Source organism: Ambystoma mexicanum, chromosome 4q (assembly GCF_040938575.1).
Source record: "Ambystoma mexicanum isolate Mex_15411 chromosome 4q, UKY_AmexF1_1, whole genome shotgun sequence".
Classification (NCBI taxonomy): Eukaryota; Metazoa; Chordata; class Amphibia; order Caudata; family Ambystomatidae; genus Ambystoma; species Ambystoma mexicanum.
Window position 1 is genome coordinate 1,094,376,535 of NC_090928.1, and position 27,147 is coordinate 1,094,403,681.

Consider the following 27,147-nt stretch of genomic DNA (forward strand, 5'->3'; position numbering starts at 1 on the left):
TGCATGTCTGCGAACCGCGTACAAGCACCCCTATAAAAGACCACGCCCTAGAGCTCATTCTTATTGTGTTTCTGGCTATTCCACAGAGCACACTGCATTTTGCTGCATACTTTGCAGATTTTGAGATTTCCATCTCCAAGACGATGACATCCATGGCTCCACTATTGCCACCTGGTGCTACATCTGCCTCAGCACCACCCCCACCCCCTCCACCACCACCATCTCCCCAAGGGCCTGAAGAGGGGAACAGGAGTGAGGATACAGAGGAGGAGGAAGAGGATGACGAGAATGAGGAAGAGGAAATCACTACTACCCGCCCTCGGCATGATTCTTGGGTGTGGCGGTTGTTTACCGTTCATGGTAATGTTCCTAAGGCTCGTGCGAACCGTGTCACCTGCAATGAGTGTAAAATGGTACTCAGTCGCGGGAGGCATGGTGCGTACAGCTTTGGGACAACGACCATGAAGCAACATCTGAACTCATTCCACACTGGGGCCATTCGCCAGGTTGTACCTTGCGAAGAGCATAGTAGGTTGATTGCCGCTACTTCATTCTCCGTGTCTGATCTTGTCACCACAAGGAACACCTCTGTGGGACAGCGTCTTCCTCAAGCTGCCTCACAGGCCATACAGAATTCTGATGACCCTTACATTTCGAGGGTCACAGTTGTATGTATGTACTGTGACACAGTACTTTGCAGGGGGGAGCGACTTCGGAGTGCTTTTGAGACTATCGTCTCAGAGCACGAGAAGACCTGCTCACTACCCAAATAAAACCCATTCCACATCTTCCTCTCTCAGCTCGCCCTTTCTTATCCATGTGGTTGGTGTCCCCCCCTTTACCCTCTTGTCCCCTCCTCTCCTAGTGTGTTGTGTATAAAAAACCAAAAAAAATACAAAATAACAAAAATCAAAAAAAATAAGGCTCTTTTCAGAGCCGCCTTTCACAGTTAAAAAATAGAAGTGAAGATAAATAAAGCAGGGCCCTTTGCATATCTTAAAAGTCCGCGGACAGTTCGCGAACATAAAAAAAATTGGGGTGCTACCCTATTGTAGCCATTGCATTTTTCTCTGGGAGCAAGTGGTGGCTCTGAAAAGAGCCTTTGGGAGGTGTTTGTATGTCAAAAATTATAAATACTTAACACCTACATCAAAATGGATGCTGTATTTCTAAAAAAGGTCGCAATGCATTTTGTACATTTCTCAGAGAAATCTGATTGCCAGTATAAGTAAGATGGACTCCATCTCTGCGAAAAATGTATGTACTACGAAACATAATATTTTCATTGTGAAAAGAGGACATGCCAAAATCTCTTAGAAAGGCACAAACAGCCTTATTGACATTATGCCTTGCTTTCTCCATTTGTGGACCACATGAGAAAGAACGAAGGCACATTTGTCTCTGCGCAATCCGTGAAAAAATTACTTTGGAGTTTGGAAACATGTCCATTATCTTCTGAAGTCCTTCTTTCATTGCAAATTGCAAAGAAATTCCAGACACATGTCTGGATGTTGCTCTATCTTCAAAGTTGCACAGAGAGGTAGCAAGTCCAACCACTTCATTCCACGCACTCCATGCCAGTGCACTTCCACATGTGGGAATCCAAAATCTATAGATACTCCACAGCTTTCTGCATGCACCTTCAACCAATGTATCCACGAGTCTCCCAAAATCCACACAATCTGTTTTTTGAAACACTCAGCCATAGCTATCTGTTCTTCTCTCAGCAAAAGAATATCTGAGAAAACTTCTCCTAGCACAACACACTCACTAAACTTTACTGACCAATCCCTTGCTACATTCAATCTCATTTGCATGTCTCCCCACCCCAAATTCCACGGATGTAATACACAGTGTCCTAGAACTACCGCCATGTCCGCGAACATATCGTAACATGGACAGCCCTTCTACCATTTTCACTTCACTCTCTGTACCATTCCCTCATTGGATGTAGTTAAGAAATCACATGACCATCCACCAATCAAATCCAAGACCTCTACATGTAACTGCATCATCATAGTTCAGCACTGCCAATGTACGGTGAATCTCTCGGAGTACATGTCTCATACCATTGGCAAGCACAATCTACGAGAAATACTATACAAGTCTCCAAGATTTCTACTTGCAGCTTCGTCCATATCCATATGCATGAACACAAACTACAGGTATGCATATTTTCTATACAGTACATGAACACATTTCCTAACCGACTTTTACCTTGTATAATCTGTAAAATGAAATCAATCATTTTTTCATTGTCCTAAAATGAACTGTGATTTACAAACCTTTATACCGTTTAATTTCTTCATACACACACACACACGCGCAAATAATGTTTAACCATCATTTTTTAAATAAAATGTATAGACTACATATAATCAAACAAAATTACATGCACACATGATCAAATCTCAAACAATAATATTTGAACAAACACATAATTGGTTTTAATTTTTTCAATTTATATAATTACTTACATTTATATAGGACAAGCAGGCTATGACATTAACTCACTATTACGTGGAAAAGCAGGCTATGATATTGACTCACTATTACGTGGAAAAGCTTAGTTACAGGAATAGTGGTATACAGTGGTACATTATGAATTTCACAAGCCATAGTAAAGATATTTTCTTTCCTACAGTTAGTCATAAGATAGTTTTAATGGTTTTGAGGAAGGCGCTGAGCATTTCAATTTAAAGAATCTATGTATAAATTAAAAACAGTGCTATATACAAACCAAATTACTAATTTCTTTCTTTTACAATTGCAGTGAAGACCATTCCCCAGAAAAGAAGCAGCCAAATTTGAAGTACAAAGAACAACTAAGAAGCAAACTCCTCATTTTAGAAAAAAAGTAAGTAAAATGTTACAATAATATTTGAATCATTACTCAAACACACTGTAAGGTTAATTTATTACTATTTCTGTGCCTAAAAATAGAGATTCTGCACCATTCTGACCAAAAAACCCCCCGTCTTAAAGAGTGATTTACTGGCAGAATGGCCCACAACTTCCTATTTATCGACACACAAATTACCCAACTCAGCCGCTTGAATTTAGATGTTGTAGAACAAACAACTGTTTTAATTGTATAGCTTTAGATATACTATTTATACTTCTCCAAACCACTGGCTTTCTTTTTTCTGGCATCCGACCCCCAGTTTAGTAACACATTAATTCAAGAATACCCATCCCTAGTAGTTGTACTTCCCAAAGTACAATCACACACCATTACATACATCTTTATCATCTTACTCAAACACTCATGCACACAACACACATGCATTCCAGAACACCCCAACCCATACCTTCTATATTGTTTTCAACAGACCCTAAAGAATGCCTACCAAAAAGCAACTCCATAGAAAGGAACGCAGAAGTAGAGCAAATGAAAAGAAAACTCTCCAACATAAACATCCATCTATAGCAGAATTTGTAAAAAAAAGTTGAAACACAATAGCTAATACAGTCATGTAGTGAAACAGAAGAAGTTTCTAGTACAAAAACGTTGCCTCCTCTATCAAAAAGTAAAACAAATCAAAAACAATTAACAGAAAATCAACTATCACTACAAATAAAACTTCTTCTATAAATCTGTACAAAGTAAGCATACCAAGAAAAGTATTTTAGCCAAACTATTCCGTCACTAAGTCCTTCAAAAACGTATGAAAACAGGAGCGAAACAAGGTTCAACACTTCAAACCTATCGTAGAAAAGTAATCTTAGAAGCGTTGATAGACAGTGCAATTCTTCTCAAAAGAGAGTTATTTATTTTAGTGTTAAATAGAATAAAACAACTAACAAAACTAATAACTAAATTACAAAAAAGACTTCTCAATAAACGAAATGTCAACAGAAATAACTTCTTCAATATCTGTCGAGGTGAATGGAGTCACACTACAGGCACAGAACCATACTTTAATGAATAAGCGTACAAACAAAAGCAAACAAATACAATTGCCATACATAGCAGTGGTCGAGGTTATGAAAAAGTTAATAATACCATAATGGACAAGAAGTACTCCTTACAAAAATATGCCCTGAAAACGTAGATTTACCCCTCCATTCAACTGAATCAGAACTGAATCAGAACATCTAGTGTACAAATGGTCATGCACGTCAATGTGTAACATTCCCAAAAAATTGTTCAAGTCTTTACGCCAATTCCTCAATCAATATGTGAAAAGCAAAGACAAAATCAAAATGAAACTACTGCAAAATATGGATGCTTGTCCAGTACGCAAGTACACAGGACTACAAGGACATTCATTGGCCTGCATTACAGGACCTACTTGCAAAACAACCTTCCATGATATCAAAAGGATATCAACACATCATGCAAGTATAAGAAATCTAGTTTATAAACTGTACTATGCTAAGAGTCCTGCTTTAGCACTAGCCAATTTAAATAACATTCTTCTACATGGTACAGCAAAAGACCTACTAAAAGAAATCAACTATATCCAGACAAAATATTTTGGAAGTGAAATCCACTTACAAGATGAATTAGCTGTAAACCAACTTCATAACAATTCTGCACATGGCAACCTTTCACTACACACATACAAAAAAGAAATACTATAATTTGAAAGTACTTCAGCTGAAGTACCAAACCATGTGTGTGTACGTTGTCGCAGAACTTTTTTTAAAAGTAACACAAAAACTGTAGACCTATCATACAAAATAGAAGACAATGAAGAATCTAAATGGTTTGAATTAGCTCTCTACTTTATAGCAGAAAACAAATACGAAATAACTGACCCCATAATACTTTGCAGTTACTGCACTACAAAACTTGACAGCAACCAAACTCCTTCACATGCTATCACAAATAACTTGGAATTATATCCACTACCAAAATCCCTTCAACAACTTAATTTATATCAGAGCATCATAATTCAAACAGTGCACCCATTTCAAGCAATAATACACCTTCAATCAAAAACTGCAAAATTACCTTCCTCTGAATTAGTGAAAGGTATTCGTGGAAAAGTAGTGTATTTACCATTAGATCTAAAAGAAAATGTGCACACTCTAGAGTGCAACGTCCAATGCAACAATCTTTAATTATCTTGGTAAATGGAGTACCTACAAAAGACAAAAACATTTGGCAACAACTGGTAGATTTACATAAAGTTAGAGAAGCCCTGCAATATCTTAAAGAGAATAATGAATATTACAAAGAAATTAATATTGAAGAAAACTTGAAAGATACAACTGAAATAATTCAAGAGACACAAGAAGCTGGTCAATTTCAGCTCCTAGATCCTGCTACAATATCAAGCACTTTAGACCATTATACAATTCATCCATTGCACTCTAATGACACCATAGAAATGCACTGGAAACGTACCAAATGAGTCAAGCAAAAGGATCACCAATTAGCATATGGGGAAAAAGTATAGAAGCACATGCTTTTCCTCTACTCTTTCCGACTGTCAAAGGAGGAAGATACGATGATATACCTATTCAAATATCAGCATCAGAATATCGCTCATTACGAATGTATTCTGAAGATCCCAGATTTTGACAAAATGTGGAATACATATTCCACCTACTCTTTGAAAGTGAACTAGCAACTTTATGTTACGGAGTTGCACACATATTAAAATCAGGATCACACTTTCAAAATATGACAGCTACACAATTATTCCAAAAAGTTCAACAAAAAGATGAGGTTTTACAAGCAAATCTTACAAATCTATTAGAAATTATGCATGGTACTAAAGAGTACTGGTTTCGACGTCATGGAGATGTAGGTTGTATGATCAGAAACCTTGGCCCACCCACTTGGTTTGTTACATTAAGTTGTGCAGAATATGCATGGGAAGATTTACATGCTTTCCTACGCATATCAAATGAAAACAAAGCAAACATAGATATACTACCACCTGGAGAACTTTGTTCTTAGGATCCTGTTAATGTTTCAAGATATTTTCACCATCGCTTCATTGCTATGCTACATTTTATTTGTAATGAAACTGTTCCTCCCCTTGGAGAAGTGCAACACTTCTTTTGGAGAAAAGAATACCAAGCCAGAGGAGCACCGCATGTCCACATGCTTTTATGGATGAAAGATGCTCCTAAATTTGGTCAAGACAGTGATGCCACTGTTTTACAGTTTACTGAAAAATATGTCACTTGTGAAATTCCATCAGAATCCACAAATAGTGATCTTCATGCAAAAATTTTACAATTCCAAAGACACAAATGAGGCAAATATTGTCGTCGCAAATACAAAAACAAAGGGAAATACTACACCAAATGCCGATTTGGTTTCGCTAAACCAGTTACAAATACAGGTCAAGTGAACAACCTCATGTCTTCAGTTAGACATAGTGTTAAAGGTAAGTCACCTAAAAATACATATTGCATAAAAAGAAAAGAAGAAGAAAAATATATCAATGATTACAATGCAATCATTGCCCACCTATGGAATGCAAACATAGATGTGCAGTACATTGCAGATAATTCTACTGCAGTTGCACGATATGTCACAGCATACTTAACCAAATCAGAAAAGACAGAGCTCCGAGAATTCTGGAATGGCCTGTCAACAGATAACACAGTGTCTCAGAAATTATACAGCTTGGGCATAAAAATGCTGTCCCATAGAGAATGTGGATCCTATGAAGCAGCTGATCGATTAACTGGTACTGCATTGCATGGTAAATCTGCAAATATAGTATGGCTAAGTCTTGGTCCAGCTAAATCTAGAAAAAGAGTTCTAAAATCATACGAAGATATAGAAACAATAGCCAAACATGATCCCAACAGCCAAGACATTTTAAAAAATAATTTATTGGACACATACTACCCAACCAGGAGTACCACTTTGGAAACCATGTGTCTATACCACATAGCCCAAAACTACACATACAAAAATAATATAAAACCTGATGAACAAAACCGTAAATACAAAGTGACAAACTGTGAAGGCAGCTTAGTAAAACTCACCAAACCAAATTTAATTAATCATATCAAATTATCATTAAAGACTCCTCAACATAAAGAAGTATATTACATGTCCCTGCTACAACTCTTTAAACCATGGAGAAAAGAAGAAGAAATACTAGATAACTATGACTCAAATGAAGACGCTTTCAAAGCAAATGAAAGCAGTATAACTGATGTAAACTTTGCACAGTACAAAACAATGTTGCACAATGAACAGCAACACGAAGAAGAACTCCAGGCCCAACTAGATAAGGACACTCCTGACAGCAGTCAACCTTCTGTCACAGGAAGCCAAGAACCACTGGGAGACCCACTAATAACAAATGAGGCAGAATTAGCTATGGTAGAAGTAGAAAACACCATGTGTCAGTATGAAGATAAAGAAGACTTAACTATACTTCAATCAAAGCTAAAACAATGAGCAACATAGCATTTTTCAAGAGGTAACAAACGAAATTGCACAATTGCACATGGTGTACAACATGAAAACAAAGAATGCACCTGTCAAAATTACAAACCTATACTATTGTATTTATATAAGTGGGTTCTCCTAATTTTTTTGTTCTCGGGGGGTCAGATCTGTAAAACAGGGAGTTATAAACAGTAAGGAAAACAAACCAGACTGACTACCCCTCTCTTATAGGCCTGTCAAAGACACAGGTGCAGATGTTAAGAAACTGTTTAATAAGTCAACAGTAACATATATCTTGCGGTAGCCAATTATTCAGCTAAGACCGGTAGTTGCAAATGTATAAATCACTTTAATAATTGCTTAAAAAACCACATCTTAAAAAAAACATTAATAGACTTTTTCATACACCACTCATACCTTTCATTCCAATTCATACGTTTTGTGAACTAAGGGTTCAACAGTTTACATTTTCTTACAGCATATTTGATATTTACAGTATGCATGACATCAGAAAATGACATTAGATTTTCCTATAGGTCGACAAATGTTTCGGCCCTTCTTGAAAGTACCATTGTTGTCTACGGTGGTCAAACCAGTAGTTATTGGGCCATCTTCAGGACAGTAGTTATTATATTGAAGCTTAGTTTCATCACCCTTTTCTCATACGAAAAGCCACATCTATGGTCAACGTATATTATTGTAGACCAAGGAGCTATAAATACTGGATATCTTCTGTATTTCACAGTATCTGGAACCAGAGGGCACCTCAGTGTAGGTGAATCTTCAGAATCTGTTTTTTAACTACCGCGTAGTCAGCTGTCATCAAAAAAAGCTGCTTTCATCAGACTCATCTGGTGTAGCGCCTGTTGTAGAATCTCAATACACGGAACCGTGAAGAGATGGCGTGCTGTTCGCCGGTCGCTCAGTAGCCGTGTTTTTTTTTTAAGATGTGGTTTTTTAAGCAATTATTAAAGTGATTTATACATTTGCAACTACCGGTCTTAGCTGAATAATTGGCTCCCGCAAGATATATGTTACTGTTGACTTATTAAACAGTTTCTTAACATCTGCACCTGTGTCTTTGACAGGCCTATGAGAGAGGGGTAGTCAGTCTGGTTTGTTTTCCTTACTATACTATTGTATGTCAGTGGTGAAGCTGGTTCTGCAAAGCATTCCTAATCAAAATCATCAGTAAGTTCCTTCAACAATTGACAAACAACAAACTGTCAGCTGTTGTCACTGCCCCCACAGGTTTAGCTGTCTACAACATAGGTGGTGTCACTTTACACCGATTACTACTCCTGCCAGTAGAACACCAAAACAAATTAGATTACTATAAACTTTCTGCAGAAGCTGCAATGGAACTACGCAGAGCATTGAAACAAATGAAAATGCTACTAATAGATGAAGTGAGCATGGTGTCCAACCTAATGTTGGCTTTGAATCACCTCGAATTACAAGAAGTACTCAAAACAAACTATGAAGAGCTCTTTGCAGGAAAACACATTATTGTTTTCGGAGATCTTCTTCAATTGACACCACTAAAAGGTGAGCCTATTTTTAAAACATTAGGACACAAACTCTGCCGTAAAACTGTTGGCAGCATAGGAAATGTCAACCTTTGGCAACAGTTCCAATACAGAGAATTAACAGAAAACACGCGCCAATCTGCAGATCTCAATTATGCCAACATCTTAAAAAGTATCAGAGTTGGTATACTTTTTAAAGAAGCAGAAGCAATATTGAAAACCCGGCACATTCATGCACTTTATGGTGATAATGCATGTGCTACAGATGTTATGGAACAATTAGCCCACAAAAATGCCAATTGTATGGCCTTAATGCTAACACTTGCAAGCTGTTTCAAATTCAATGAAATAATGTTAAGTAAAGAAATGCAACCAATAATGGAAATTAGCGCCACAGACAAACTAGATGTACATGGAATGACACTACCCATGTGTGACCAAGCCACAACAAGACTAAATAGTTTAGAAAAATCAATCTCAAACACAGCAGGCTTGGAAAAGTTATTAAAATTATCCTTAAATTGCAGAGTAATGCTGAAACGTAACCTTGACTAGTTAATGGAGCACTGGGTACAGTTGTTGGCTTTCAAACATGCCCACGTGACAACACAATTCAGTTTGTCAATATTCTCTTTGACAAACTTTCAGACGTAAAAATAATAGGACGCTCAACAGCTCGATTCCTTCTCTTCAAAGACATGTATGTAAGCAGAGAACAATTTTCTCTAACTCTTGCATACGCAGTCACCATTCATAAATCACAAGGTCTTACCCTAGACAAAGCAATGATAGACATTGGTAACACAGTCTTTAAAGAAGGAATGAGATACGTAGCACTATCATGCTTACATACACTTGACGGTCTATTTCTAATCAACTTTGATGCAAGTAAAATAAACGCTGATATTCCTGGCATTTTAGAATACAATAGACTTTGTTCACTATACACTCGCCATCTAAACACATATTCTGTTCCACAAAAAGTAAAACATTATAAAAGAAAAATAAATCAAACAGAAAAGCAACAGGATGTCACTGCAATCCTCCAAAGAGAGTAAAAGAAAGTAATACTTCATCAAGTGCCACAAGCAAAAAAGAATCAATTAGGGAAAGTAAACCAGGTACTTCTTCAAAGAAGGAAGACAAACTTCAAAAAAAGCAGTCAGATACAGAACTACCTGGTCCATTTAAACTCTCAAATATAGTTGGTGTAAGTTGCTACGCAAATGTAGCAATGAATATTCTATTTCAATTGCCACCAATTGTTGAGAACATTTACTTACACAGTACAGACCCAATGTGTTTGCAAATGTTAGTACTTCACAGAAATGCAGCAAACAATCCTGACAACACGTATAGTGTTTATGGAATAAGACAACAATTGGACTACTGTGCTGGAATGGTGAAATTCACTATAAACTCACAGGAAGATCCACAAGAATTTCTAATGTACTTACTATTAGTACTGGAAAACAAAAACATACCTATAAATGAAATCTTCCAGATTTCATATATGTGGAAACATACATGCACTCTCTGCAACAATGTGACACAAGAACAAATCCCCAATGAACGCTTTGTGTATATATCAATACCTAATTGTGAATCTGTTCCATTTCAGCAACTTGTACAAAATGCAAACCATGGTAGATTATGTTCGACCTGCAATTCAGATAATCGTTCCACGTTAGTAATACAAACACATAGTGAATACGCAATACTAATGCTTCTATGTTACAATGCAGATGGTACCAAAAACAACTGCAAGCTGACTGGATTCACACATGGTCAAATATCATTTGGTAGGAAAACCTTCACAACAATAGGTATAATCTACCACGCAGGAGCCACAACCAATTCAGGGCACTACACTGCATATATAAAAAAGAAATGTGGATGGTTTGAATGTAATGATAGTACCATTACTCTAAAGCAGAGATTACCAGCAAATCTTACAAACGCTTATTTAATGTTCTTAACACCAAAATTTGATAACTAAACTGTACTTAAACCTTAAGTAGACTTGTAGTAAAAAAATATAAACTGTCACAATATTCCAAAAGCTATCTAACTGCCCAAAGATGATACAACAACTAATCAGATAAATTAATACTACTCAAATAGAGAAAAAACAGACAGTTAGAATACACCAATTGGTATCTAACTGTCCTAAAATTTAGAAATATCCAAATAGATAAATCAATCCCACGAAATTATATAAAAAAATAATGAGTTAGAATACGCCTACTGGTATCTAACTGCTCCAAAATTTTACAATATCCAAACAAATACCTAATATCTTACTGCTCCCAAAAACTGGAACAATCCAATGCATAAAGCATTAGGCAGAAACAACAAGTAAACACTGTAAACAAACAAACAAATAAACTGTAGCATAACTCAAAAAGTTTTTTTTTAATCAACATGGATTTTTTTTCTCCCACAGACCCAATGATTTTAGCAACAAACACAGAAACTGAGCAAATTGCACAGTACTCTGTTTTATCATCTACTAAATATGAGGGTCAAAAAAAGAAGAAAATGTTGATTGTACAATGTAATAAGTCTTTATAAAATACTAATACTAACATGCTATTTTCTTTTATCACAGAAATGAACAAGAAAAACATGGACTCCCGTTACTAAACCAAATAGTAAGTATAAAATGACAAATACAACCATCGCAGCATATCACACCCATACTGGCTTATAACAATGTTCCTTATAAATTTGTTTTTGACCCAACGTTATAAGCCACTATGAGTGTGATATGCTGTGGTGCTTGTGGCCAGAGCATAGACTCTTGGGTGCATGGCATATGAGTGTGATATGCTGCAGTGGTTGTGGCCAGGGCATTGAGTCTTGGGTGCAAGGCCAAATGGCCATGCACCCAACATTCTATACCCTGGCCACAACCACTGCAGCATATCACACCCATAGATTCAAGCATTGCAACCATTTTAATGTCCACAGACACAAGGAAGTTCCTAGAACACATTCAACTTGCCAGAGGACGATACGGACAGCGTCCTCAGGACACCCCCATTTTCTTTATGTACGAACATTTCAGGACACCGCGAGTGTTCTTAGAACACTTTCAGCTTGACAACAAACAATACAGACAACGTCTTCAGGACACCCCCTGCGAACATTCCAGGACCCCACGAGTCGTCTTAGAACACTTTCAAGTTGACACCGAATCCATTCTGCTTATTTACCGACATTTCAGAAGAGCCGTGTTGTCCGCAGACAAATCGAATACAACAAAAGCGTCTAGCACATAAAAAAATAAAACATTGCACCTATCTCATACTCCCCCACCCTCCCCAAACACTCTTACACACCAACACACTCCACTAAATACAATTTTTAAACCAAGTTTCACCTCGCTGTCCGTGGTTGTCTGCGAATGCAAGATGTCGGGCGCCACCAAAAATCTGACGCGCTCCACGCCCCACGCCGTCCAATCAGCAAACACGTCGGATGTCCGCGGACATCGCGCAAGCTGCTCGGCCAATCAGGGCACTGTCCGCGGAGCGAACCGGGAAGTCCGTCCGCGAAGCGAACAGAGATATCACTAATTTTTTTGCCTTACATTTTGATCATTTAAAAAAAAACTACTGGACGGATTTACACCAAATTTGCAAAAGCATGCTTTTGGGACCAAGCCCCCGCTCCTGTCGCAACTTTGGGGCACAGCACCAAGAGCCTGTTTGTCTCTGTAGTTGATGACTTAACTCAGCTCTCAGATCAGGGTTGAGTGAGGGCACTGATATTGTTAGATCTGTCAGCTGCCTTTGACACCATCGATCCTGCTTGACCGTTTAGCTAGGGTGGGCCTAGCCGGTCAGATGTTACTTTGGTTTAAATAATTTCTGTCTTACTGAGCTCAATCTCTTTCACTCTCCTCTTTTTTCTCTGAATCTGTGCCCTTTTGTTGGGGGTCCCTCAGAGCACTGCCTTGTACCCTACTCTATTCACTTTTTATATCTAGCCTCTGGTGGAGCTCATCCACTCTCACTGCCTCCGTTGCTACTCATATGCTGATTTCACTCAGATCATCATGTGGCTTGATCTTTCGCAGCCTAATCCTGCATCACAGTTTCAGGAGTCTGGGTGATGGGCACAGGGCAAAGGCTATACCTCAGAGTATTTACTATAGATTAGGAGAGATGCACTAGGTAATGATAGCATATAACATAAACAGGGTACATACCAAGCTGATCTGAATTGTAACAGGTATTCACAGGAACTACAGGGGCAGGAGCTGGCTGTAACTAAAGGGACCGAGAGAAAGCAAAGGCAAGCACATATAGGGATTAGGGAAAGCCCTTGAGATCGCTACCAGCAGATTACTCTTAACAACGGTCATACAGCAGCGTCATGAATTAGGCGTGCCGAAGAGACTGTTGTACTCAGTGCAAGGGTAAAACTGGAGACCTTGTACTGAGCCAGGTAAGACTCAAACAAACCAGGCAAAGGCAACAGAAGACTTTCCCTCATCTGATCTGAATGGAGACCAACCCAGGGGTCACACTGTTAAGGGATGCAGAGCGGAGGCACAGCAATGGACCAGGATGTAATACAGGTAGAAAGCAGAGACTGGAATATCAGGACACACAAGGCAAGGGACTCTGAAAAGGTAGGGTGCTGCCAATACAGAGAATACGAGGAGTTCAGGAAACTCAGAGTACTGAAGAACAGGCACTAGAACTACGGACTGAAGTCTGGTAATATCGCAGGCAAGGAACAAACAGGAACACTTCAAAAGACTGGGATTGCAGAGAGAAAGAGAAAAGCTAAGCAGAAATAGGACAAGTCTGTGAAACAGACATTCTTATAGAAAACACAGTTTTTGCAGAAAGTTAGAAAGGCTGCAGAGATATCAGAACAGAACGGGATAGCCTTAATAGCAAAATATGACAGGTGCTGTAACACAGCAGCAAAGGCAGGCAGGGTTTCAGAAGGCAAAAGGAGGAAAATCAAGGAAAGGCAGACTGAAAAGGGTGCTGCAAGGCAGCAACAATGACCAGGATTCAAAAGCCAAAATCAGGGTATTCAGGAAAGGTTCAATAACTGGTCACAGAAGCACAGAATGAACTCCCAGCAGAAGCAGTTGACTGAACAACTGCTTCTGTTCAAAGTGAGCTTATAAAGGCTCTCCGAGCCATCAGCCCAACAGGGTGGAGCTGATTGCAGTCTCAGGCGGCTGTGTTCAATTAAGACAAGCCCCAGCTTCAGTAGCATGCAGAAATGGATTGTAATTAGCAGCCTAGTTGGCAGTATCTTGGAACAGGTGAATGCAATTAGGGCCTCTCCAGCTCTTAATAGCTTGCTGCAAACAAATGTACTCAGTATGCCTCCTTCAGCCCTCTGCCTTTTGAACAGCATACATGTACCAGAATGCATCTGCTGGTTTAAGTCAAAACACGGATTGGAACATGAAATTAGATTGGTCCAAAACTGCAGCAGTAAAACAAGTAAATGAATGCAGAGGCAGTTTGGAGGTTTTAACTGCACAATTATGCCATAAACAGAGTATCTGAATGCACATATGTAGCGGTGTTGCGTGGCAGGTGGGTCGGATTGTGACACACAGCTATGGAGTTGTTTGGAGGTAGTGGGTTGTTGGATGAAAGACAACTGCCTGAAATTGAATGGGGACAAGACTGAAACTATGTTGGTTGGCCCCTCTTCTGCTACTTCTTTATGGACTCCTTTTTGGCCCTCCTCTCTTGGTTCTTTTCCCACAATGGTTTCAGTGGTGAAGGATTTAGGAGGTAAGTTGACATACTCTATGTCACTGGAAGCCCATGTTGCCCCTGTATGCCAATCTGGGTATTACAAACAGGGTGCTGTTGTTTTATGTACTGCCACGGTTCCATGCCCATGTTGTTGCCACTTAACTCTTGAGTGTTGCGGATTATTGCATTTCATTCATCATTGCTCAGCCTCTGTTTCTGATAAGCCGTCTGCAAATTTCGTAGTGGCCAGAACTGTGACCCAGAGTCATCTTCCCATGCATATTTCTCCTGTCCTATGCCAGTTATACTGTCTTCTATTAATCGTAGGGTTCAGCTCAAGTCCTTGTGTATAGTGCACCATGCCTTCTACAGCACAGAGCTGAATCTCTTTAGCTTAAATTCCACCCCTACATGCCAAATCATCCTCTCCGCTCTCAGGAATCCAATACCATCCAGGTTATTCGTGTGAGATTGACACATGTCAGAGGTTGTGCTTTTTCTGTTACAGCAGCTAAGTTGGGGAACTCGCTTCCTTTATTTCTTTGTCCTTCTACCGATCACTTTTCCATTCGGAGATCTTTGAAGAGTTTTCTTTTTAAACAAACCTAGATATTAGTTAACTACTTCGACTTAACCGTCTTCCTGCAAGAGCGAGCACCAAGATGCCTTTGTGTGGATGCTGTGCTTTATAAATGAGTTTAACATAACATAACTGTTTGCTGCACACATGAGTAGAGATAAGTGCTTTAGTTGAGTGGGGTGTGATGTGCAGGCAGATTTAATTATAATTTAGGAGGTAGAGTGGCAGTGACTGTGATGGCCTGGTGGAGGTCAGGTCAATGTTAACTAGAACCTAAATGCTGTAAATCATGTGTAAGGAAGTGAGAAAGTCTGGGGAGAAAGAGATGGGAGAGCGTAGAGGAGGTTTGTCATTGGAGGTATGAAGCAAAATGACTTCCATCTTTGAGTAGATGCAGTATACATCTATCAAGTGGTGAAAGACAGTTATGCAATTGGCTATACATTTAGAGACTGTAGGGGTGACTGGTGGGAATGAGAAGATGATCCGAGGACCATTAGTAAAGAGGTCATAGTTAAAGCCAAATGAGAAAATGAGTGTGTTTATTTATTTATGCATTTATTTATTTATTTATTTATTTATACATGTGCACAAAACCCAGAGGTATCTAGGGGCTTAGTGTTGAGTGAGGAAATGTATATTGTGAAGGGAAGTGGACATATGACTGATGTCCATACATTGGGAGTTGTGTTGTGGAGAAGGTGTCGGAGTCTTATGAAACGAGGAAGGAGGGGCTAGAGAGAGAGAGAGAGAGAGAGAGAGAGAGAGAGAGAGGAGAACATCCAGTCGAGAACAGTTTATTTGAAGCAAGAGAGGCAAAGAGTTTGAAGGAGGGCAGGTAAGTACTAGAAGATTGAGAATGGGGGGAGTTGATTCAGAATTCCGATTTGAGATATCTGCAAGTGAGTTCTGTGAGTTTTTGACACCATTTTGGGCATTTGCATTTGCAAAATGGTTTGCTGTAGTATTGCTAAATTGAAGGTGCAGACAAAATATGTCCAATGTTGGTAAGTCAGGACATTGCAATAATTGTCATTTGCTAATGGTATATAAGTGAAGCTAATATACTTATTAGTAAACATTAATTGTTCACATCATAATAATACTACATTGATCATACCTTCTGCTTATAAGTGTGGTAAAGATGGGTGTATAAATTAGCCATTCAATTGGTATTACATGTGTGAATATCATAGCAGGCAAAGGGTGAGTTGGCTACACTGAGATGTGAACCTGTGCCCTGGAGGCTCGTCATAGATCTCCGGGGCAAGCACATGACTTCCTGTGCTATCCTTGCAGCTAGTAGGATTTGGGAATTTATTCAGGTAGCTAGGTTTCTAGATTATATGCCTGAAAAGTTTTGCCTGCACCATATGTGCATATTCACCAAGTAGCAATTGAAAATGATTTGAGTGGTGCTGTACTGGAGCTTGCTTGAGATTTTCTGGATCATGGCTCCTCCCCATTTTGAACAATGGCAATGATTAAATTAGGATATTCTGCTCAGGGCATTTGCACATTTTCAATATGTACCATTGTGCCAAGGTCAAAGGTAAAAGCATGACTCAGAATTAATCAAAATGGAAGAAATCCAAGGTCGATTGTACAATGCAAACTCTCATTCCACATTCTAAGGGTTGCAATTTTGCTTTATAGATTTAGCCAGAGGGTCGTACAGAGAGTTATGGGCCTTGACGTACAAATGAACGGCCAGAACACAGAAAATGGATTGTATAAGGTTGACAGACACTTAACACCTGGTACGGCCCGATGAAGAGGTTTATAAAGCTGGGCTCTTCAAAATATATTGTGTATAAACAAGCATTTGGAAGTTGTCAGTAGACAAATATGCCTGGTTGGTCACAGGAAACTGGCTGTGGCTACTCCCTGCTCTTTTTGAAGCCTTGAAACAAGTCTACACTGGTTCTTATGACCCACAATATACATGCTATCTCACCATTCAAAGGGTTAAAATGACCATACCCATGGTTGATGCCCATTGTTGATGACGGCTCTCAGGTAACGCATATTTTACCCTGGTCACTTCCACTACAGTCTTACTCTCAGAGGCATTCGTGTCGATTAAGAGCATCTTTGGCATTTAAATTGTGTGACTTTTTGAACATCTGGATTGAAATTGTGACTTTTTTATGGCAAAGTCAAATATGACCGTTCGTCCAAACACAACTCAAAGGCATGCATTTACTTACATCATGTTTTTTACTCACATAACCCTATGTAGGCAATGTGTGTCTATTTTTGAAAAATGCCCAAAACACACAACATTATGAGAAAGAAATCACTCCTAACATTGACTATCACAAACATTGCTTGGTTATTTTAAACATATGTATTAACACATATATTTCTATTTATCTAAGCATCTACGTGTGTGTGCACTCTGCCAACTCTATTGCATTAAATCATTCATCAGTGTCTTTTATAGTAACCCTTCACGAAATCTCACTAAATTCAACATTCATTTTAGGAATCACAAAGTAGCAGTATTTCAACTCTAGGAATCACAAAGTAGCAGTATTTCAACTCTAGGAATCACAAAGTAGCAGTTTTTCAACTCGAAGTTTGGATTCAATCATTCTCCTGTTGTAATATGCTAATGTATCTAATTGGTTACTTCATTGTTAATATTAGTCTACAATTGACCAAACAATATAAGCTTAAAAGCCATGTATGCCTGACATATTGTCAAGCCCATAACCACGCTAGTCCCATCGACTTCATTTCACAAATTGTTGCTTAAAACCTAATTTTAACTTATCTCTCATGTAATTTGCACTATGTCCTGCTTTAAGCAGCTGGCTAAAGACAATTATGTATTTGAAACCGACAACAACTCACATAATGGGTCACCACAGGTTTTGTTCCTAAACATAATGTCGACCTACTCTGAACCAGGGGAATATGCAATTAAACTCACAGGAAAATGAGTAGGCCACTCTGGCCTCTCAAACATATGAACATCATGGCCCCTAATTTCTTTTCTACTGAATTAAATCAAGTCACAAAAGCTTAAACCGTACAACTTGCAAATTAGAAAAATACAACATTAATGTATTCATTCACAGGAACAATATAAAGAATCACAATTTGACAAAACATTTTTCACAATTCTAAAAACACAGATATTATGGAGAGAAACAGGATGTGGAACACATCTCCCAGCAGTGATTCAAAGTGCATCAAGGTTAGCGCCCAAAATTTGCAAGTGCTTAAACATGCATCCTACATTTTTCATGCGGACCTCATTCATTAACAGGAAACCTAAACAGAAATGCCACTACCCCATCAGTAGCAACACCATTATTCTTCATGCAGCCAAATACATAACAATAACCCAAGTGTGGTTTAAGTGGTGACTATGGCATGCCTGTGTGGCATATTGACAGCAGAGCCATTGCACCAGATACACATTAGAACCGGATCATCCCACACTGGTCTGCACTCATATTGAAGCTGTATAAATGAGACACTACACACTGCACTTCATGCCACCAGGACAACTTGGTGAAGTTAGATCAGTAGCCTGGCATCCGGTTGATGACAGTATCTCTATATTGGCAGCCCAAGCTCTATCTATCTGACAGTAAAATAGTGTTCAGATCAAACCATACCTACCATAATTAGCGCCTTGCTTTGCGTGTCCCCAAGTTCTCTGGAAAGTTAAACAAAAAGTAAACGATCAGTATTTGATGTACGTCATAGTGCATAGTCTTACAGCAGCAAAAGGAAGTGTGTATTGTTCACGTCATGCTTATAGGCCATATTGTCGCATTGCATGGCCACTTAACTGTTCCTGGCCTCTTCAGTAATTAGGGGTTCGCACTATGTCTGTTTGCCCTTGCATTAGTGCCAGTGGAAGTGCATTTGCAGTAGCGCTATTGGGATTGCTCATGCACAAACACTGTTTGCACTTTCACAAGCGGATTTTGCACATGCTCTGATGTTCTATAATGCCATCCCGGACATGCGCAGTACAGCACTCTCATGAAAGCCCGCAGTGATAGGAGGTTGCAGTAATATCAGGTTAGAAGTATGGAATGGCCAATAAGATGACGCGTTCAAACATAAAGCTTCACATTCTTTCCTTTCATTTAATTGAGATGTATAGCTAAGCAACAAGTTCCTGAAGAAGTCACTTTTACAGGGTCTGTGCATAAGGTACCATCAGACTGGCAAAGCACGATCAGCAGAAGTCGTCACTGAGTGCACAATGAATGAATAATGATCTTACTCGGCACAGTCTCTGCTCTTCAGGTAGGTCCGCAGCACGAAGACCAAGTCCTTCTCCCTCGCTGTGGTGAAAGGAACTAGGAGGTATGTCCCTGCCTTCAGCCGGTAGAAGGTGGTGAGATCACGCTTTACATAATATTTTAAATCTGTGGATACTTTCTGAGAAAAGAATTCCCTTGGCATTTTATCAGATGAACTCTGGAAATGACCAGCAAAGATATGTGTTATCACCACGATTCACAAGAAGTCACTTAATACGTATATATACAGATGCAGTGTATAATGTCTTAGGTAGTCAACAATAAGTGCCGATGTGCAATCATAAGACATTTCCATACATTATAAAAAAAGAGCACAACTGCACACTCTCAAACCCACACACACACTGCTCACAACAACATTGCAGAGGCATGCTAGGGTATTTGCAATCCATGATGCCATAAACACTCTGCGACTTCCCTGCATCAATGTATGCCCTCCCAGAATTCTGTCCTCCTTGTACGTATTGCAATGGCTGACCCTTCTTCACTGTCCCTTGCCTTGCTTGACTCTCTCCTGCCAGTGCCCTGACTCCATTAATCTTCCCCCCAACTCTCCCTATTAGTACCGTGGAACTACAGCACCCGACGCAACCAGTCCCGGGGTAATAATCTCTGTTAACCCCTAGGCAAAGGGCTTTAATGCCTGATATCAGCACTAAAGACCAAGCTAAAGACCCCACTGCCTTGGGGCCTGTAATTTGACCCTCGCCTTGGGGAAGTTTTAGCACCTGTTCTTAAAATGCATACTGTTCTAACTGTCCTTACATTCTATACGTTATCGTGTTTACTACTTGTCTTGTTGAGTATATAGTATACAGGATACTATGTGATGAACCTACAAGGAGCTTACGAATGTAGAGCCATTTTTTGTAAATGGCTCTATAGGTAGCCATTGCAGGAAAGATGGCTTCTGTGTGAGTCCAATAGCTGCTAGACCTCACGCATGTTCCCCAGATCCAATATTCAGGTTGTTCATAAGATCAAGCTACTTTGTGAGAAGCTTAAAACCAAATCAACCTGTGTGAGGTATTTGCCCGTACCAGCATCTGTCGCCAAATGTGATGAGATCCTTTTCTGACCGGAAGAAGTAGAAAGGCAGGTAAAGGCTATGCCAACAGCTCATCTTGGTTCAGAGGTGTTTCGCTCGTAAAGGTTAATTTGGCAAAAGTATATAGTATAGCTCCTTAGACTTAGGTAGGATTGATTGGGGCTAGGTTGTTTTCCCCAGATGGGGAAGTTAGCAGCGAAGGTGTCCAAGTATTCCTGGTTCAGTGTACACAGAATGGAATCTTCAAGTAAGGTTGTCAAGAACTACACCCTTTAACAAAACACAGTATTTATTTGTATTGATTGAAGTCGATTCATAACGTGCCAGCTGTGAAACAAGATCACTACACGGTATTTACTAAAGACACTAACAACCTACATTTGCAAGTGGATGGCAGAGGGGTGTCAAAAATAGGCTATTCATTAGAAAAGAGAAAAGCACAAATATTGCTTTTAGGTAATTGCAAGGGACTTAACTAGTCTCTAGGGCCGAGTCTTCAGCTCCTAAGTTAATATCTGGTTAACAGGGTGCTTAGTGTTGCTGGGACTACCACCCAGCTAACTAGTTAATATGCCTTAGTCTTTGATGGTTCTACAGCTTTGAGCTAGTACTTTTGTTGTTTTCTCAGGTCCGAGCAGAGGTTCGATGTCTGAAAGTTGGTTTGCAACAAGAGGTTGCATCTTCGTTTATTCCAAGCATATTTTTGGGTTGAGCCGTATTCTGAATAATATATTGCTTTTGATGGCTAGTATTTTTTGGCGAGAAGACGGTCAGGGATGGATGGGTAAAATATTAAATACAAACACAAATTTCGCATTTAATTAGCACTACGAACCCTCAGGTATCTGAGCGCTGCTTATTATTACCCATGGTGTGTGGTGCTCATTTATCGATCTCGGAAGGATGAAAGGCTGAGTTTGGCCCTGCCGGGCAATGCACGGATGTCAAAGCAGCTCTACTCACTGTGCCACTTGACCGGCATCTTTCTGCTATTAGACCCAGATTCACCCTACCCTATCACTAATTGGATACTAAATGAGATATGTGAGATGATTTGATCTTATGTAGTGTAATAATGTATGGTTTGTAGCATTGTTTTATTTGTATTTGTACTTTGGACTATACGAATTGTATTTATGTACAATGTGAATAGTTTTAATCAACTATTTTACCCTATACCCAAATAAAAAAGAGTTATCATGAGCACATTTCCTCATGAGCACATTTCCTCATGAGCACATTTCAGATTACATGTATTTCAACCCAAATTGTCATAAAAAATTGTTGTAGAAAAATAAAAATAAATACATGTTTGCATAATCATATGTCTTTCCATCTATAGCAGTGCTTCAATAAGTTCTCAATTTCTAAAATCACCTACATTATAATTTCTTCAAGTGCCAACACACACTCAACATCTGTGCTTATTCAATAGGACAGAGCTTGTCTCCTCCTTATGGTCGCCATCAGTCGGGGGCACCGTTTGGTGCTTGGGCAGGGGGCAAGCAGCTCCTAAGAAGGCACTGGCATTTTAAATGATACAAGGTCAGTGTCAGCTGGTGAATACTTTTAGTAGAGGAAGGTACATATGTCCCCTGAATTACTGTGAGTGACTGAGAGTAGTAATGGTGCTCCGAGGAATCTATGATGGTTCAAGGAGGCCCATCCCCCAAGAAAGTGTTTACAATAATGGGTTCATATGTTGCATTTCAGAGTATAATCTTTTAGAACAATTTGAGGAAATGGCATACAATTTGCAATAGGTTCTGTAGAGTAACACATGTAAAAAAAACATGCCAGACCACCAACAGTACACAGGAGCCTTTTACAACATGTGCATTATGTGTTTGCTCACAAACTATTCCAGCATCGCCACTGTAAAACACTTTCCTGCGGCACCCAGGATATACGAATGCAGCATGCCACAATATATGGCAGCAATCCGATCAATTTGGTGTCAGCCACAGGTTTAAAAATGATGGTCTGAATGTCTTTCTCGAGCAATTCCAGTGGGTAAGGTTATTGCAAAACCCTCCAACTATTAGTTTTGCAAATGTCATCCAGAATTTGATGGGTATACTCAGATGTGAGGCTACACTTCCCAGGCAATGTCCAAGGAGGCTGAAACATGTCTAGGATTGCTTGTGGTCTCATGCAGAGCAGAGGTGACCTAGAGGTTTGGGCTGTACTGGCACATTTGACCTAGAGGTTTGGGCTGTACTGGCACATTTGGGATGGCGCCAAGCATTACTGCACCAAGCGTTACTGTTTGTTTAATTGTAAGCCTGTTGTACCTGTGTGCTTTATATATGATGCACCCTGATGCCTGCGGGCTCCGACGCAAAATAAACAAATAAATGATTTCCATATGGTCGTTTCCCTTCTGAAGCAGCATGCGAGGAAGAAAAACAATGCTGTGGGGGATCACCAGTTGTTATGGTAAATTTCAAACCGTCCACCCACAAACTTCAGGTTTGCAGCGTTAGGGAGATTTCTTATTTTTATGCCAGATCCCTTCTATCTGTGAGACCCCCAGCACTTCTTGCTGAACTCTTGGACCTTTTTCCTATTCTGCTGAGTGAGGGGAGCCACATTCCCCTCATCTATTTTTTTTGCTCTGACTCTGGGAACCATTATTCATTCTGCTTTACTTTATTTTATAGAGTCTTGCTTTCCTACTTTTTAAAGGCATCTGTAATTTACTTTCGCAGCACACAACATCCTCTGTGCAGTGTTGTAGGGAGCCCTTTGACCTTTCAATTTTAGATTCTTGTATATTCCTTACTATTCTACTGATCTCAAAGTTAGAACAGTACCTTTTATCCTTCTTAGCGTTTCCCTTTGTGAGATCAGCACACACTACCTTATGTGGAGTGCAGATGGGTTACCTAATATCCCCTTTCTCACTGCCCCTGTAGCATTTATGTTACAGTGACAAGCATACAATTATGAATGGTGGTAGTGGACGTCTTCTGCTGACCTTTGTTTTTATTTTTGACCGTAGGCTGTTTCCACAGATGTAGTAACACACAGAAGTGTCACCATTGACCCAAAGGGTCGCTTCTTTCTTGTATCACAATTTTTCATGTGGTTGTCCTTTCTTCATCGTTTTTCTCCCATTATGGGTGGGTGAGGTTCTGGTTTGAGTTTAGCCTTTTGCGGGAACCCTTTGTGTAGCCTGCTGAGGCTCCCATGTGTATGATATGATATGATAAGGCATTTATAACACACCTATACACAAGTGTTTCAAGGCGCAACGAGGCAATGGAGGAAGGAGACAGCGATCCTTCTAGGCCAGGTGACATTGAGATCACGCAAGTGCAGGAGGCAGAAGGGGAAAGTGCAGGGGGAAAAGGGAGGGAGCAGTGCAGTACATATGATAACAGTAAGATTAATAAGGACTATAAATAAAAGTGTGGACAGCTGGTGGCAAGTGCAAGGGTAAGTGCAGATATCCGGTGTCAAGTGTTAGTAGAGGCTGTGGGGATTCAGAACAGTCCCTGAGTGCAAGAGTTGCCAGGGGGACAGTGCAGGTGTGCAACTGGTGGGGATGGGGCCTGGGCCCGAGATCAAAGGGTGGCCAGGTAACCAGTGCAGTTTCAGATCCAGCCAGGAGATCAGAAGGGCAGAGGAGGAGAGACAGCAGAAGCAAAGAGGAAGGTCTTGAGGTGCTTCTGGAACCGGAGATGGTTCTCTTCAAGTTTCAGGCGGGCAGGGATGCTGTTCCAGAGGGAGGCCCCGGCAGAAGAAAAAGATCTACCACCAACTCGTTGTTGGAGAAGCGACTGACCAGGAGGGAGTTGGAGGTAGATGAGTGAAGATATTTAGGAAGAGAGAGTTGGAGGTATTGAGGTCCCAAGCCCCAGAAGGCCTTGTGGACAATGCAGAGGGTTTTGAACTTAATCCTCACCACCATTGTGAGCCAGTGCAGAGATTTTAGTCCTGGAGAGATACAATCCCTGGGCTTGAGGCCAAGGACAAGTCTTGCAGTCCTGTTTTGGATGAGTTGCAGAGGGCGGAGAGTAGAGGCAGGCAGATTTTCCAGGACAGGAAATGGGGGAGCATCCCAAATCTCTGCTATCCTTTGTCTTCTGGTGTGCCTGAGAGAATCCAGTTCCCACTGGGGGCTGGCTTTCCTGATTGTACAGCCAACCACCTTTTCTGTGAACTACAGGGAGAGTTTTCAGAGCATGAGTATGAATTTCTGATAAAAGGCGAGGATCCTGAGGCAAAAGCCAAGTCGAACACTGGTACAGAAGAACCGAAGAAGAAGGTGACCAGAGACACTTGCAGCCCCTACCAGCAACCACAAAGAGACAACTGCTGTCCAGACCCCATTTTCTAATCAACAGAGGAGCTCCAAAGAGGATCACTCCTTCCCTTGGACTGGTGGGAATAATCAGTCCTAAAACAACCTGCAGATTGAGCCAATCCACAATATGCTGTGATCTTCCTGTGCTGCAAACCGCCTATACCCTGGGACCTGTGACCACTTTGTGGTGTATCATCCTCCCGTGAACAAACTTTCGCTAAACTTCAGTGGACTCCTTCAGGACCTCCAGAAGCAAGAATCCCCTCCTCAAAGTCTCCTCACCAGAGCCAACGACAGAGTCAGCGAGGTGAATCATTCAGCCGAGAACCGTTCCCCCATGGAGCCTGTGAAAAGGAGGCAAACTGCAGACTGATGTTGGTGCAAGAAGAATCCATTGCTGGAAGCCCTTTCTCTAAACTGCTGCAGCAACATCCCTTCCAGAGTTCCTCGTTTCATCACCACGAACAAGGAACAGGAGACTGGGTCCACAGCTGCTGCACCGTGCAGGAATCCAGCTTCATTGTCTTCACAAATCCTAAGGTACTGTGGGATTCGTGGTAGTACATTTCGCAAGTCATTCTGTGGCTCCTGTGCTGCTGAAATAATGATTCCGGTGTTAGGGTGTTCACCCATACCGTTCACATAGGCCTCACGCTTGTCCACCCATACATATTATTTCCCAAGGTCCTTGAAAGCTTTTTGACCCTCTAATGCAGTCTACCTACTTGTAACAGAAAAATCTTTTGGAACTTTGTCATTTTCTGCTGCTGTGCCTAATCTGCTTTCCCTCCAATCTGACTTTGAAGAACTCATACGTAGATAGGAATGGATTGCTAAAGCCTTAAGGACTCTGAAAAGTATTGCAAGCTTCTTAAAGCACTGACCTGCTATTATTCGTGTTGAACAAACCTTTTTATTCCAACAACAGAACATTGTCTGAGTGGCTAAAAGAAACTGATCGTGCTTACCTTGAACTTTGTTCATAACCTGCATAAATCCTAACTATTGGTTTACTCACATTAGAAACTGCATTGTTTTCCTCTTGTGTTTATTTGAAATAGTACTTACTTTATCCATGTGTATATAAAATAAATAACTATTTTACTATAACTACAAGTGTGTAAGTGTTTCTTTGGGCCAATGTATTATTGAGTTTGGTGTACTTATCTGCAGCTCAAATCCTCCTCCTAGTATTAGCCTGGCTGCTCTGCCATTCTACTAAACCTTTGAGTAGTACAGACTTATGCTAGCAGTTTGTTAAAGTCTTACCACAGGTGGACTTTAGGAAAACTCCCCTAACATGCAGTTGCAACAATATATGTGCAGGGGATAGGTGATCTAGCAGTTGGTGATGTACTGCCCCTCTTGGAGAGGGAACAAGCCTGAATTCCATTTGGTTAATACCCTTCCGTATTGGCAAGGGAAACTGAAAACATGATTATTTGGTGGGTTGCCCATGGCAATACCTGTGGTTATGATTGATTTGACACCCTCCAGCCATCAACCTTCAGCTTTACAAAATGCCACAGTGTGTGTCAGCACAGTGTAAACCCCTTTCATGAAGCTGTGACCTGTAGGGATAATTAGTACACACATTTGAAACGTGCACTAATATTAGTGGCACCATAGACTTCTGTAGGAGGTTGTGTATACCATTTTAGAAATGACGATAGTGTTGTAACACATGTTAGCTATGTGACTTAGCAATGATGTGAGACATTGGGGTAATGCAAAGAGGGGCTGATTTGGGATTTGGCATAGCACAATGTAGTGTAGGGTGCTAACAATCTTAACACGACTAATTACTAATACTACTAATCACTAATCTTAACTGATCTTAACAAGACATAACAAGACTAATATTAGTAATTATTGAGATGAGAGTGGGTTTACTTAGGGCACAGATATACTGCAGGAAGAGGGTGCATGAAGACACACCCCAATGTTGTCCTAGAAAATAAATAAGAGTATTGAAAGCTGAATTTCACTGTGCTTTATGGACGTGAGGTTCAGAGCACAGTGAGGCAGCAGGATGTGCTTTGTGAAAACAGCTCATTTGTTTAAACTGGAAAGCAGAGACAATGTCATGATGCTATGTAGCACATTCAATCCGGCTGCAGTAGAGTGCTGTATAATGGTCACTACGGAGAAACAGGAATGGTTTGAAATATTACTGGGGTGTTGGCTAAAGGGGGGGGAGATGATTGACTGATGACCTCAAGACAGGATGTATGAAAATGGGTACATTATGAAAATGTATGGAAAGGGGA

The 27,147-nt window shown here is 40.1% G+C and overlaps 1 protein-coding gene across 2 annotated transcripts in view; it reads right to left on the reverse strand.

Moving 5' to 3' along the window:
* The window catches only part of LOC138468205 (calpain-13-like), a 606,636-nt gene that overhangs the window by 187,963 nt on the left and 391,526 nt on the right, over positions 1 to 27,147 (reverse strand). For both annotated transcript variants that reach the window (XM_069608666.1, XM_069608665.1), the window contains exons 15-16: positions 19,478 to 19,674; positions 18,862 to 18,898 (exon numbers count right to left, since the gene is read on the reverse strand). In XM_069608666.1, coding sequence (XP_069464767.1) covers positions 18,862 to 18,898; positions 19,478 to 19,674 — 234 coding nt within the window. The remainder of the gene's footprint in view (positions 1 to 18,861; positions 18,899 to 19,477; positions 19,675 to 27,147) is intronic.